A 15,343-nucleotide genomic window follows, 5' to 3' on the forward strand; every position below is an offset into this window, starting at 1 on the left:
ATTTGCACTTTTTGAGGCGAGATCTTTTCTGATATTAGGAGCGTCTTCGCAATAACTTATCTGCTAAAAATGATCACTTCGATGTTGAAAAAATAGTTTATTTAGTCTTCCGACAACTAAAAATCTACATAAATACAAGTAAAAATTGAAAATAAATAAGACAAGAATTAACATTAAGTTTTAAAAAAAAAATTAGTGTTGATTGGCTATACTGCTCTAGTACTGGTGCAAAGGTTGAAAACTTTAAGATTTTCTTTTGATATGATCCAGGGTGATGGGCCCCCAATTAAGAGACATTTGGGCTAAAATATATGGACTTAGGGACCATGCATGATGATTATGTACAGAGAGACAGACATTGATCATCACTCCACCACACCATCACCAAGATGACAACAATAAAGCTCTCTGGCTTCATTATTATAACCACCCAATAAGGCTTCATTAGGCCCTCTTGCTCTTTCCTCATATTTTAGTACTATCCGCATTTGTTAGCCTAGCGGCAAGACCCGTTCGTTCCGGTAAATTATCAAGAGTTCGAATTCTTACTACTCTTCTCGCATATTAACCGGTGTTCTAAAAATCGGTTGATTTGGAAAGTACTTGGAAATTGGAGGTCAACCGACTTGAATTGGAGCGATTATTCGGCATAGTACTCAGATGTCGAAAACGAGTACTCGAAAAATCAGCTGATTACTCGGATTTTAAAAATGCAACCGAGCAGAACAGATTTGAAAAGTGCTTGGAAATTGGAGGTCATCCGACTTGAATTTGAGCGAGTACTCATATGTCGAAAACGAGTACTCGAAAAATTAGTTGATTACTCGGACTTGGGAAATGGAACGTGAGTAGAACTGATTTCCGAGTTTTATAACCTTGATACTAACAAACAGGACTTTGTATTTAAAATCTGATCTACGTGCGTTGTTAATTTTCCTGTCTTATTGACCGGACTTTGTGTTAGGCCATTAGCTTAGATTGCGCCGGCATGAGCTTTTTGTGGTGTTACAATGGGGCCAATTTGCTGTCAATGTTGAACAAAACAGCACATGAAAGAAGGTCCAGAAGGGTATAGCAAATGAGGCTGTGTTACAACCCATATGCGCAAGTTTTAGATTCATGTGAAGAGAGAAGAACATAATCAAACCCCGAATCTTTAATATTTATACCCTTGTCCTTTTTAGAATCCTAATAATGAAGAACACAGTTCCACTTTACAGTCTTGAGCTACTTGTATACACCCCCCATATCCATTATATATCAACTAATAAAGTTTAAGAAGACATAAACGCGACGCTTGATCTCATTTCTCTCGCAATCTTTCAAAGAAAAAGATCGAGGGAAGAAGAGAGATAACGCCAAATATGAGCGACTTGAAAACAGAGCAAACAAGCGTCTCACAAGCCGCAAATTTTGAGCTGCAAGAGAATCTGAAAACATACAATTTGGTACCAGAATGACACCTTAAACCACTTTGACATCCTTATTCATTGATATCTAACATATATTGCCAATGTTCTTAAAATGTAGCATATACCACACTGATACTACATGCTCGAAAGCCACACGGTGTACGCTGCATACTCTGGGTTCCGATTCCTAGCACATATCCATAATTATCGACAAGCTGGAGCCTAGGATGGTGTTTTAACATAACATGAATGGCCTGGCCTCTAGGCCCTCTCTTCAATCTCAGTACTTAATCCTAACTAGTATTTACTTAAACATTGAGCTATGATGAAGCAAAACTGGACAGTAGATCTGAACAGCTCATACCACGTGCTCATCATTTCCCCACTTGACCAAACATGTCATTGTTCACAGGTCAAGGCTGCTTAAGATCTCTTTTGGTTGGGCACATGTTCTTTAACTTGTTTGAATATTTTAGCACCAAGAGTTTCAAACTTGAACTGCTATCTTTCATATTCAATCAGGTGCAGAACATGGAGGGGCTAGCTAGTAAGATAAATGATTAAATCAATTGGAATTAAAATTTCCATTTTAGATGTGGATGCATGTACATCATGATGAACAATGTTAGCCTGTAGATTTTGAAATCAAAAGCTAAGCCACAATATTTGAAAGCAAAACCTTTTACTGCTTGTTTTAGAATTACAAATCGTAAATTACTGGGACAATTCGTTGATCCAGTAATACTTTCCTTGCAGCAGCTTGTAATTTCTATACACCATTTGTTGCTGCATCCGAGTGCACTACGTTACTGAGTTCTTGAACTTTCCCATTTGATTGAGTTCTTGACCTCTGTAAGAAGATTGCAGCAATTATGTTAAGACCTTAAAAAGGATGGAGTGACAGAAGAGAAACCAAGATATGTGTAAGATGCAAAGGTCCTTTATCAAATACCCGATCTGCAGAATCTACATTATTTCCATTTAAGAGCTTGTGATTCTCTTCTTTTGTTCGGCTATCTTTAGTCACAGGAAGCAGCAATGCAGCTGAACTGCGATCGGGCAGTTCTATATAAAGAAAAACAATGTCAATTATATTTATAAAACAAGAAACGAGACCCGTGATGCTTGCACTACGTTAGAAGGAATAAATTGGAAAATAGTCTAACCTGGTAGTTTATGATCGATAAAGTACACCACCAAATTGACAGTATACCTGGTACAATAACATGCATAAAACCATTCAGTGAAACTGCTAAATGCTAACCAGAAATACACAAATTACAGAAAGATTAAAATTATGTACCAGGCGACAACAACGTCGACTGTGTAATGTTTGCGGGAAGCGATTATCAAGAGGCTCTGGACTACAACTGTTAACCAAGCACACTGCTTTATAAATCTGCAATGAGAAATTAAAACTCAAAAAACTCATTAAAAGTTATAGAAGGGGGATTTCATCCCATTATATATATATATAGAAAGAGAGAAGCGGGAGGGGGGGATCATTCAAGCAATCAACTTATTATACTACATAAGTCTAGCATATGCAGTCATACCTCCGTGTGCCATATTTCTGATATGTACGTACAAACACAAGAGAGAAAATCATATGAGACGAGAATATCAAATCACCACAGCCATATAGCACTCCGCGAGGAACTGCACACATTTAAAACAATATTATAAAAAAAACACACATCCATATACCAGTTTGACACTTGAAAATTAACCACACAGCCAGCAAAAGCAACTACATAAAATGTTTTTTTTTGTCAGGAACTACATGTAATGTTTAATCACTTACTAATTACGAAAACTTCTAGTATATTCTCTGGTAGAGGAAGTGTCGCAAACTTAGAACCCTGCAATGTGCCGAGGTAACTAAAAGTTATACATGATAAAACAGTTTATGATGGAATTACTAAATGAACTTGGTATTTATTCTATGGCACCATCGGAAAAGAATACATCTTCATCATAAGCTAAAACTCATTCACTATAAGGAGTATATGCATTTAATACCTCGCGGCAATGGTAGTTTGGACCAGGAAGTTGAGTAGAATAAAATGTTATGATCCGAAGAATTTGACAACCCTGCAAACATCAGATATCAACACTAATTTCACGAAAAAAGGAAATAAAAATATCACACTAGGAATTATGTTTACAATCAGCAATGCAATTATGTTTACATGATTCCAGTTAAACTTATTGTTAGAATCTTGCTCCCTTTATCAAGGTTAAAACTTAAGCAACTGAGCCAAGAGATATGGAACCTTAACGAGTCAACTACTGTACTATTAAATTGTATTATTTCTGCACTAGCATTTAATATATGATCCTCCTGATATTTATTTCTGATGCACAAACTTCCGCCAATTTATTGACAACATTGGGATGTTTGTCAATATGTATTCTTTATAAAATCAATACTACAAAATAAATATACAACTGAACACATGGAAGCCTGTCACTAAAGATAAGATTTCGCATAGGCACCTAAATACGACATCTGCATGAGTTGCAGTCAAACATTGATTACCTAGGTAGCATTTTACGTCTTCCTGTTTATAACAACAGTCAAGAATAATTCCCTTAAAATACACGCCAGATCAATGACATGCCTTCATACAGAAAACGCCACTTAATATGCATATAGTAATATTACAAAAAACAGAAAAACTTACAAATAAAAACGCCAGAACTCTGCACCACAAAAGAACTGTGTAGATTTTCTTGTTCTTGAAAATAAAGGGATGGAAAGTCCACTGCATAAAAAGATACATAAGGTCAGAAACAAATCCACACTCTTACTATTTTGCGTTAAGGACAAACTTGAAATTGCCATCTGCAACTTGATATAAACTCATGGTCCTAAATCCTATGGGCTTGATCACCTTTTAATGAATTCCATGAGATTATAAACCAAGGAAGAGGATGTGATTAATAGTACTACCAAGATGAATTAGAACGTAATTAAGACTAGTACATGGGCTCATTTCAAGGATTAGGTATTATACGATGAGCATAATTTCAAACAGTATGTGAACTATAGTACTTGCAAACAAATATAGGCCTAATTCCTTCTTTGTAGCCATCAAATTTTAATAATCAAACATACGTCCAATATAACATGATTAACATGATTATTTCAGCCACACATAACAATATCTGTCTCCTTTACAGTTAAACGGGCCTTAAAGATATACACTTCACAGTTTTTTTCTCTGATGACAAGGCATCTTTACAGCCAGTTAAAAAAAATTATGATTCTTTAGCAAACTGAAGACAGGAAAAAGAATCTCACCAACACAAAAGACGCAAAGATAAAGGTAAATAAAGTCTCACTGATGTATGCTCTTTCTATCCCAAGTTCCTGAAATACCAAAATTAAAAAAATAAATATACATATACTAACAACAATCAGCATTAGTAGTGCTTAACATACAAACCAGAGGAGGACTCAAGAATCCTTACCGGAAGAAGATAATAGCCAACATCCTGTAGAATAGGACCTGGTCGATGGAAATAATGTACTCCGTGAGCAGCCAGTCCATGTATATACTGAATAATCATAAAAACACAACCTTTTCACAATCTTGAGCAACATTCACGAAAAGAAGAACCGATATAAAAGTCGCACTAAAATTTTTCAACAAGCACATAAAACCAAAGATATTCTAATAAATATATCACTCAAGCTATTACTATAATATTTAACATAATATTCTCATTTGTCTGATAACACAGACAACCTCTAAATCATGCAAATTATCCTCGCACGCCTAAAAAATGCAAGTCAAATCAAAATAGATCATCATTCATCAAACACATCGCAAACAAAACAAAAATCCAAGTAATTTAATCAAATAAACATCTCGTAAATCCAACTCGAATTAATCCTCATATCAACCTCACCTACCAAATGTAGCTCAAATCACAACACATCATCATCCAACAAACCATTTCAACATCATTCATCAAACACAACCCACACAAAACAAAAATCCGACTAATTTCATCAAATAAACGTCTCGTAAATACAACTCGAATTAATCCTCCTACCGACCTCACCTACCAAATATGGCTCAAATCACTACACATCATCATCCAACAAATCATTTCAAACATCATTCATCAAATACATCGGCATCGCACAAAAAACCAAAATCCGACTAATTTCATCAAATAAACTCTCGCAAATATAACTTGAACCAGTCCTCATACAGACCTCACCTACCAAATATAGCTCAAATCACGACACACCATCATTCATCTAACACATCACACACAAAACAAAATCCAACTAATTTCATCAAATCAACGTCTCGTAAATACAACTCGAATTAATCTTAGCTCAAATCACTACACATCATCATCCAACGCACAATTTCAAACATCATTCATCAAACAAAACCAAAACTCAAACAATTCAAACAATCAAAAAACTCGTAAATTCCTCGAAAACCTGGCAAATAAGTCCACCGAGAAGATACTTCCAGTTTTCGACAAGTAATTTAACTTCAATACTCGTTTCTGCACACACTCTCTTCCATAACTGCAATCAAAACAAACAAAAACACACACAAACACACACTTATCAGATCAATAACAATAAACACAGCTTAAACTTCACAAAATCAACCACAAAACTCACCTTCGAAGCCTCGCGACCGATGTAAAACGACATCGTTTTAATCAATCAACTAAATTTCAGTGTCATAAATTCATCAATTTATAATATATATTCACAACTTAGTTGAATTGAATCTTCAGCTGAGAGTATTTAAATAATAATAAATCTAATTGTTTAAATTAATAAATTAATTGTGTAAATGAAGTTGAATTTGAAAATTAGGTTTTGAAAATTGTGTGTATAGGTGTAAGTATAGGTGTACAATTGAGGGAGTTCAGAACACGAGTCGAACACGGAGAAGACAGTTAAGAAACAGAGACGAAGTTGTATAAGTAGTAGAAACGAAGATTATTATTTTTCTTTTTATTTTCGGGAATTTACCAAAAATACCATTTCTTATAAAAATGTTCGTAAAAATACGGAAGTAGGTTGCATATGTGGTTGAAACGGTTGTCTATGATATTGATCCATATTTTTGCAAATATTTTCTGAATCTTGAATATTTCTGAAAAAATCCCTTTATTTTTTATTTTAAAAATATTGAAAAATGAGATGCAGAGGAAGAGGAAGAGGAGGGTACGATAAGAAATTAATATCTAGGAATCTCAAATTTTCTCTAAAACTTAATTCCGAAAATTTTAATTGAACGTTTTAATTTGTGAGCATGAATATATAAAATTTTTATTAAACGTTTAATTTGTAAGCGTAAGTATATTAACATATCCTTAATTGTTGTTATTAAAAAAGTGAATAATAATATCGGGACATTGTCTATTTCGGAATTGATTAAAATTATTTAAAATGTATGACAGTTTTATCACAAAAAATTAGGAAGGATATTATTTTGTTGAGAATTTATCGGAGATTCGATTCACCAAACAAGAAATATAAATAATTTGAGATTGTTAAATAAGAATTGATAAAGATCATATTCTCTCTACACAATTTATTTAACAAATTGATTTAATCATTATTCAATGTGTTAAAATAATGAAGTGAAAAATATTTTTGATATTATTAATTTTTATCATTTTTTCTTTTTTTTATAAATGTGTAGTTAAGGTAATATTATATATATAATTAATAAATAATTTATTAATTTTCATGTTAGTATTAAAATAAGAGTAAAGTACACTATGTATACTTGTACTATATATGTTGTCAAATTATTTGAGATACTAAATTTTAAAAATTCTCATTTTGTGAAATTGTATTTTAAATTGTTTTACAATTTGTGTAATTTCGTTAACTCGAAATAACTCCATTAAATTTTGAAAGGGTCTTTCAATCTTTTATATTCATCTTTGTTCTAAAAACGCATGTCCAATATTGTTGAATCTTTTGATGAATTAAAATTCAAGTATTTTATCCGTTTTTTAACTAAATAAAGTTGCATTAAAATCGTCTCTTTCACCTCACTAATGGGAAATCTATAAAAAAGATTTGATAATAAAAAAATAAAAATAAAAAACCGGGAAAAATCTCTAGGATTTGTTCTTGGTGTTATTATGATTAATTTATATTTTAAATGCGTTATTGTTATCCAAATCAAGAATTTAAGTAATTGTTTTAAAACTCTAGAGTTGTACCCTCTAATTTTGCTAACAATTTGTGCGGCTCTCCCTTTTTTTAAAAAAAAATTGATTTGAGATTTTAGTTTTGATTGATTGTTTTTATGTTTTGTTGATGTATAATTATAGATCAAGTATTTTAGCATTAATATGTACATGTTCGTGATCTTTGCTTAAGATTTGGTGTCTTTCCGAAAAATGCCTTCCACGTCGTATTTTTTATTTTTCTCGTCAAATCGTAATTTGTTTGTGAATTAAATTTGTTGGGTTAAAGTTGTGTGTGCCTAACAATTCATTTGTGTTCAATTTCATCGAATTCTGGGTCAAATTTTTTTGTTATTGTTGCTGGCTTATTCAACAATTTCGTTGGAATCTGAGTTGCTATTGTAAAGATCGAAATGCCCTTTGAAAAATTAACGGAGTGAAATATATTTGATACATAAATGGAAAAAATATTTGAAGTGCAAGTACACAAAATGAAACTTATGTATATTTGTTTTTGTCAATATTTGCTCGATGTAGTATTAAAATAAAAATAAATTTAAAATAACGAAAACGCCCTTGAATAAATTAGACTTGCTAGAAGTAGGCCCAAGTCACGGGTTTATCATGGTATTATAAATATGCATCATAATTTTTTCCTCAATAGAACATATTTACACACATATGTGGTATATCTGATAAAATTGGAACTTTCAAGTAACTAATTCTATCATTTTATTTTTTTAAATATTGATATCAAAAATGGTTAGAATATATCAATGTCATCAACTTGAGACAAAGAAATTCACGTCATCGCGCGCTCGAACCTTTGCGGTTACACTTTGAAAACGGTAGTTATTGTTTATCCATGATCATCACGTTTCGAAGACGTTGCATAAATCCCGCACTTCACACCTTCAAGCATGTCGCTTAAATACGGTTTATCTTGATTCACGTGATTTGTTGGCTATTGCGTGAGCCCGTAGGGTTTACCCAGTGCGCACTCAAAGGGTAGTGTTATAGCCAAAATTTGGTATTGGATCATCTCGGGTCAAATACGGGTCAATTGGAATTGAATTGGGGCAAGAAGATGAATAATTAGGTTTTGGTCTACATTGTATGAAGCGAAGACGCGCCCTGTATATGTAGGATGCGTCCATGATTGTGTAGGCTGTATTTTGGGTTGTCATGTAAAGAGATGAGCAGGAAGATATTGAAAGGAGGTGGACGCGCCCAAGGCGCAGTACGCGCCCAAGGTGCAGGACGCGCCCTGATAAGTAAAAATAATGGGATGAGCTGTACAGGTAATAAGGTTGCCAAGCAAGGAAAATATGTGTATTTTACAAGGGGAGGACGCGTCCTGCCTCCTGGAGATGCACACTTTGGGATGGTTGAGCTTGTTCTCATTCAAGACAAAGCAAATAGAGATACTTGGAAGATATAGCAATATGTGGAGTTCGTAGCGTCAGGACGCGCCCAATCGTTCAGGACGCGTCCTATGTGTGAAGAATGCATGATCATGAGTAAGTTTAAAGCAAGACAAGCGTGGAAGGAGCAATGGAGAATTATTTTCACTAATATATTTGTTGCAGGTACTCTTTGAAGAATTCCCTCCTTGAGACGGTCAAGGAGGGGGATGTCCGTGAAAAGCTTGAAGGCCTCCAGGGGTATGCCTGATGATTGAAGGCCTCCTCCTGTATTCAACGGGTGTCCTCGTTGGGGATGCGGGGTTAACTTTGGTGTGTGCTTTGGGAACTCTGTTCTTGTATTCAATGGGTGTCCTCATTGGAGAACTTTGGAGTCATCCTGCACTTTGCACCCAAGAGCTTGGGATCACCTGTCCTGCTATCTGGTGGGTTATCCTCATTCGGGGGACAGGGACGCGTCTGGCATTTGGGGTGAACCGTGGCTATACCTGCGTTCGTAATTCAAGGGAGATAGCTGTAGCGGAATGTTATCCTTGCGCAGGGAGATGCATTATCCGTGAAGTCCTGCGATTACAAACGAGCCTTGGGCCTTCGCGGTTGGGCCTCATAGTTGGACATTCCTAAAGCTAGCGGAAGATGGATTCTGGACCGGGCCTGGGAATAAGAAGTCTAAGCCCATTAGATTTCTTATTCCCCAAGAACTACGTGGGCTTGATTCCCTATAAATAGGGATACGTAGGCAAATTGTGAGGGGTCGGAAGCGAGAGCCATAAGGAGCCACCACCAACCCTAAGCAATCTCAGCCCCCAATTTATCACAACCACCACACTCCGCTCACTTTTCAGGCGAAGAACCACCATCGTAGATCTTGATTCCGGCGACGAACCTCAAACTATGTTGATACCAAATTCCTCCGTCAACAAATTGGCGCTAGAAGGAGGGGTGCTCATCAAGATCATAATCTCAGGAGGAAGAGATGTCTCGTCACGATGAAGGTTCTTTGACGCAAGAATTGAAGGATAGCCACGGAGGAGTTGCGTACAACGGCCACGAAGGAGATCCATAAAATAAATATTTTTGGCCAGGGGGGTCGAAGGAGATTTGAATGTAATATCCACGGCCACGAGGGAGATCCATGGATGATGATTTCCAGCCATGAGGGTTGAAGTTTATAACCATGGCCACAAAGGAGCAAAGTTGGATGAAAAATTCGGATTTGGTGGGTTAAGCGATTTGCTTACATTGTTTGGGCCGTATCTCGAGTTCCGTAAGTCAGATTTGAACGATCTTACAGCCTACGCGAAGCTTATTGAATTCTCTTTAATTCAGAGATGATATGGATAGGACAATCCAAGTTGAGCAGCCCGGAAACAGAGGAAAACAGCAGCTACGAATTTTTACCAAAAAATCCTATTTGTCTTAGAAGATTGCAAGAAACCCATTCCATTAAGAAGATTGGGAGAAACCTATTTGGTATAGAAGATTGAAGAATCCTATTCTATTTAGAAGATTGAAGAATTCTATTCTATCTAGAAGATGGGAGAATCATGTTCTAATTAGAAGATTGGAGAATCCTATTCCATTTAGAAGATTGGAGAATCCTACTCCAACGAGAAGACTGAATAATTCTATTTGATTTAGAAGATTTGAGAACACTATTCAGTTCAGAAGACTTAATCAGGCGCAAATCTGAGGACGATCGGGAGGAGAACACTCCAAGAAGAAGGCATTACTATCATGAGCTAGTCATCGCCTTTAACAAGATCCATCAAGGTAACACTCAACTAGTTTCGTTGTATTTTCCATTACTTATTTTTGGGACTTGTGCAGGAAGAGGATTGGGAAAGAGATTTGGCATGGAGAAAATCCCCCACAAACTCTTAGGACGCGCCTTGATTAAAATATTTGGGGCCCATATGATTTTCAGCAAATTCCAGGAAAATTCACCGACTGGACACGTCCGTCCCTCTAGGACGCGTCCTCCAGGTAACATTCCAAGTTCCATATTAATTGTGTTTATTGTAGGTAAGAAATCTTATCAGGAAAAAATCTCATGAGTTACCAAGTGCTGCGTCACAATATATTAAGGCGCGCCCTCTGCATGTGAAATATTCAGTGGAGAATTGCCCTCCCAGGGCGCGCCCTCAGAAGAAAAAGTCTATGGAAGTTTTCAATGAAGATGTCATGATAATCAGATGAGTTATAGTCACTACTTGAAGAATGGCTCGACTGGAACTAATTCCTCATCTTTCAAGACGCGCCCTTTCCTTAAGGCGCGCCCTCAAAAAAAAATATTGATGGTGAGGTGAACTTTATTGACCACAAGGAGAATCTTAATATTGGAACTTCAAGAGAAAAGAATCTATCTGAGTAGAGGTACCATGAATCCTAGGACGCGCCCCTTAATTGTCAAGGTGAGGCCCCAGGACATGAATGAGCTCCTTCATCTAAGGATATAATGTTATATCCTCAACAGTTATAAGTAAACTCTCCAAGGCTATCTCTCTCAAGGCGCGCCTTTATTGAAATACCCATGTGATCTTCCTCGATATTACATACATGATTTATACAGAAGCAAATGAAGTACAATGATCTTCCTAGTATGTCGAGAGTTTAGTTTCAGCGACGCGCCCTCACATCCTCAATAATCTGAGTGAGTTTTCAGGACGCACCCTAAGCATATTTGGCTCATATGTTAAGGCTTCTTCTTTCGATATGACTACCAAGGTCATCTGGTTGTCTTTAGCAAAAAGGGAATGTGGGAGTTGCATTAGTTCAGATGAGGAAGATGAGGCTACAAAGTACTTTTGACAAGGTGCACGCTCGGGGGGTAGGTTACCTCTCATTAGTTCTGTGGTGTTACATATTGCCACATGAGTAAGGTACATGGCTTTTCCTAAAAATAAGAGAGATGCTTAAGGTCGGAAAAATACTCATGTTTAAGGAAACGCTCAACTTTAAGAAAATGTCTCTGAGAGTGAGATACCCTTTATCAGATGCCACTTCGTGAGATGCTCGTTGGGAGATGTTTCAACAAGAGATAGTTTCTGCATCGCTTGAGCTTTGTTGAAGATAAAAGCCTTCTAAAAATATTGATCTTTGATTTAGTTTTGTTACATGAAGATTTTGTAGAAGACCCTTGTCGAGGTAGATGCTCCTCTTACAGAGGACGCACCCTCCAAGGACGTTAGCTTGTCGAGGTAGACGCGCCTCTTACAGAGGTAGCTCCCTTAAAGAATGATTTCCCTTGTCGAGGTGGATGCGTCTCCGACAGAGGACGCGCCCTCCAAGGATGATTTCCCTTGTCGAGGTGGATGCGTCTCTGACAGAAGACGCGCCCTCCAAGGATGAATACCCTTGTCGAGATAAGACGCTCCTCTTAGAGAGGACGCGCCCTCCAAGGATGAAGACCTTGTCGAGATAAGCCACTCCTCTTAGAGAGGACACACCCTCCAAGGATGAAGACCTTGTCGAGATAAGCCGCTCCTCTTAGAGAGGACGCGCCCTCCAAGGATGTTAGCTTGTCGAGATAGACGCACCTCTTACAGAGGTAGCCCTCCAAGGATGATTTCCCTTGTCGAGGTGGATGCGTCTCTGACAGAGGACGCGCCCTCCAAGGATGAATACCCTTGTCGAGGAGGATGCGTCTCTGACAGAGGACGCGCCCTCCAAGGATGAAGACCTTGTCGAGATAAGTCGCTCCTCTTAGAGAGGACGCGCCCTCCAAGGATGTTAGCTTGTTGAAGTAGACGCTCCTCTTAGAGAAGACGCGCCTTCCAAGGGTGATTCCCCTTGTGGAGGTGGACGCTCCTCTCATAGAGGACGCGCCCTCCAAGAATGATACTCTTGTCGACGTGGACGCTCCTCTCATCGAGCAAGACGCTCCTCGTAAAGAGGACGCACCCTCTAATGATGTTAATTATTTGAGGAAGACGTCGCCTCTTTAAAGGGCGCGCCCTCTAAAAATAGATGATTGAAGAAGATTGTAAAAGTTTTGACTTTGATTTGAATAAATGAATCACGCTATTTGTGGAAAAGATGAGATCAGCGGTTTGGAGTCATGATTTGGAAAGAAGCAGGAAATTAAATATAGAATGGTATTGTGTCATCGGTGGAAGGATCACTATCACCAACAAGGCATGTCCTCCTTGCGTCAAAGATTATTTATTACTTGAAGATCAGAGAGCTAGTGTTTTATTCTGGTCGCGCTTTCCTTAGAGTGCGCCCTCATATGATGACCCTTTCAGTTTAAGGCGCGCTCATGGGAGACCAATATTGGGATGAAAAAGTTAGAGAACCCTCAAACCTTTGTTAATGGATTGTGCTTTTCCAAGGTATGTGAGATGCACACTTTTGTACAAATTCTCTTGTTTCTTATACCGAGTTAGCTCATGTAAGCTTAGAGATATGGTACATAAGTGGTAAACCTCTCTAGACAAACCAAGGTTAAAGTTATCAGGAAGAGAAGGGGTATTCATAGGTGAAGGCGGGAAGAAATGTGAATGACAATTGTGAACGCGGCAAAGAGTGAGAGCGCGCCGTCATGGTCAATAAGGAGGATAAGATTCCGAAGACGCGGCCTTAATTGAGAATGCGCCCTCATAGAGGAAGATGTAGAAGACGCATACTCATACGAGTGGAGGATGATACAAATTTTTGCTTGGATGTAGATATTAGAATTCCAATTTTGTTTCCAACTTTATATGGAATTCGGGGGTAGTTGTTATAGCCAAAATTTGGTATTGGATCATCTCGGGTCAAATACGGGTCAATTGGAATTGAATTGGGGCAAGAAGATGAATAATTAGGTTTTGGTCTACATTGTATGAAGCGAAGACGCGCCCTGTATATGTAGGATGCGTCCATGATTGTGTAGGCTGTATTTTGGGTTGTCATGTAAAGAGATGAGCAGGAAGATATTGAAAGGAGGTGGACGCGCCCAAGGCGCAGTACGCGCCCAAGGTGCAGGACGCGCCCTGATAAGTAAAAATAATGGGATGAGCTGTACAGGTAATAAGGTTGCCAAGCAAGGAAAATATGTGTATTTTACAAGGGGAGGACGCGTCCTGCCTCCTGGAGATGCACACTTTGGGATGGTTGAGCTTGTTCTCATTCAAGACAAAGCAAATAGAGATACTTGGAAGATATAGCAATATGTGGAGTTCGTAGCGTCAGGACGCGCCCAATCGTTCAGGACGCGTCCTATGTGTGAAGAATGCATGATCATGAGTAAGTTTAAAGCAAGACAAGCGTGGAAGGAGCAATGGAGAATTATTTTCACTAATATATTTGTTGCAGGTACTCTTTGAAGAATTCCCTCCTTGAGACGGTCAAGGAGGGGGATGTCCGTGAAAAGCTTGAAGGCCTCCAGGGGTATGCCTGATGATTGAAGGCCTCCTCCTGTATTCAACGGGTGTCCTCGTTGGGGATGCGGGGTTAACTTTGGTGTGTGCTTTGGGAACTCTGTTCTTGTATTCAATGGGTGTCCTCATTGGAGAACTTTGGAGTCATCCTGCACTTTGCACCCAAGAGCTTGGGATCACCTGTCCTGCTATCTGGTGGGTTATCCTCATTCGGGGGACAGGGACGCGTCTGGCATTTGGGGTGAACCGTGGCTATACCTGCGTTCGTAATTCAAGGGAGATAGCTGTAGCGGAATGTTATCCTTGCGCAGGGAGATGCATTATCCGTGAAGTCCTGCGATTACAAACGAGCCTTGGGCCTTCGCGGTTGGGCCTCATAGTTGGACATTCCTAAAGCTAGCGGAAGATGGATTCTGGACCGGGCCTGGGAATAAGAAGTCTAAGCCCATTAGATTTCTTATTCCCCAAGAACTACGTGGGCTTGATTCCCTATAAATAGGGATACGTAGGCAAATTGTGAGGGGTCGGAAGCGAGAGCCATAAGGAGCCACCACCAACCCTAAGCAATCTCAGCCCCCAATTTATCACAACCACCACACTCCGCTCACTTTTCAGGCGAAGAACCACCATCGTAGATCTTGATTCCGGCGACGAACCTCAAACTATGTTGATACCAAATTCCTCCGTCAACAGGTAGCGGCTGCGGGTTAGTTACGGTGGAAAAAAATATACTTAAATTGAAGGGGCTACATCATACTATATTATAAGGAAAATTGTATGTGTTTGAGTGAAATTATCTAATACGTAGTATATTTTAATGACATAATTATTGATATACGATCAAATTTATTACAGAATTGTTGATCATATTTTTCAATCAAAAAACGTATAAATTTCGCGAATATGTGCTTAGTATCGATCCGGGTATTATATTATATATGGTCATTTTGAT

General features: G+C 38.0%; 1 protein-coding gene across 1 annotated transcript; it reads right to left on the reverse strand.

Moving 5' to 3' along the window:
• Nucleotides 1-1,967: 1,967 nt before the first annotated feature.
• On the reverse strand, nucleotides 1,968-6,352 carry LOC141677986 (phosphatidylinositol:ceramide inositolphosphotransferase 2-like). Its single transcript, XM_074484156.1, has 12 exons — nucleotides 6,070-6,352; nucleotides 5,881-5,970; nucleotides 4,890-4,976; nucleotides 4,720-4,788; nucleotides 4,100-4,180; nucleotides 3,435-3,506; nucleotides 3,217-3,274; nucleotides 2,969-3,071; nucleotides 2,716-2,811; nucleotides 2,579-2,625; nucleotides 2,365-2,477; nucleotides 1,968-2,262 (listed from the first exon to the last, which is right to left on the reverse strand). The coding sequence occupies exons 1-12, from the start codon at nucleotides 6,100-6,102 to the stop codon at nucleotides 2,182-2,184; spliced, it is 930 nt and encodes a 309-aa protein (XP_074340257.1). The 5' UTR covers nucleotides 6,103-6,352; the 3' UTR covers nucleotides 1,968-2,181.
• Nucleotides 6,353-15,343: the final 8,991 nt, after the last annotated feature.

Source organism: Apium graveolens, chromosome 8, assembly GCF_009905375.1.
Source record: "Apium graveolens cultivar Ventura chromosome 8, ASM990537v1, whole genome shotgun sequence".
Lineage (NCBI taxonomy): Eukaryota > Viridiplantae > Streptophyta > Magnoliopsida > Apiales > Apiaceae > Apium > Apium graveolens.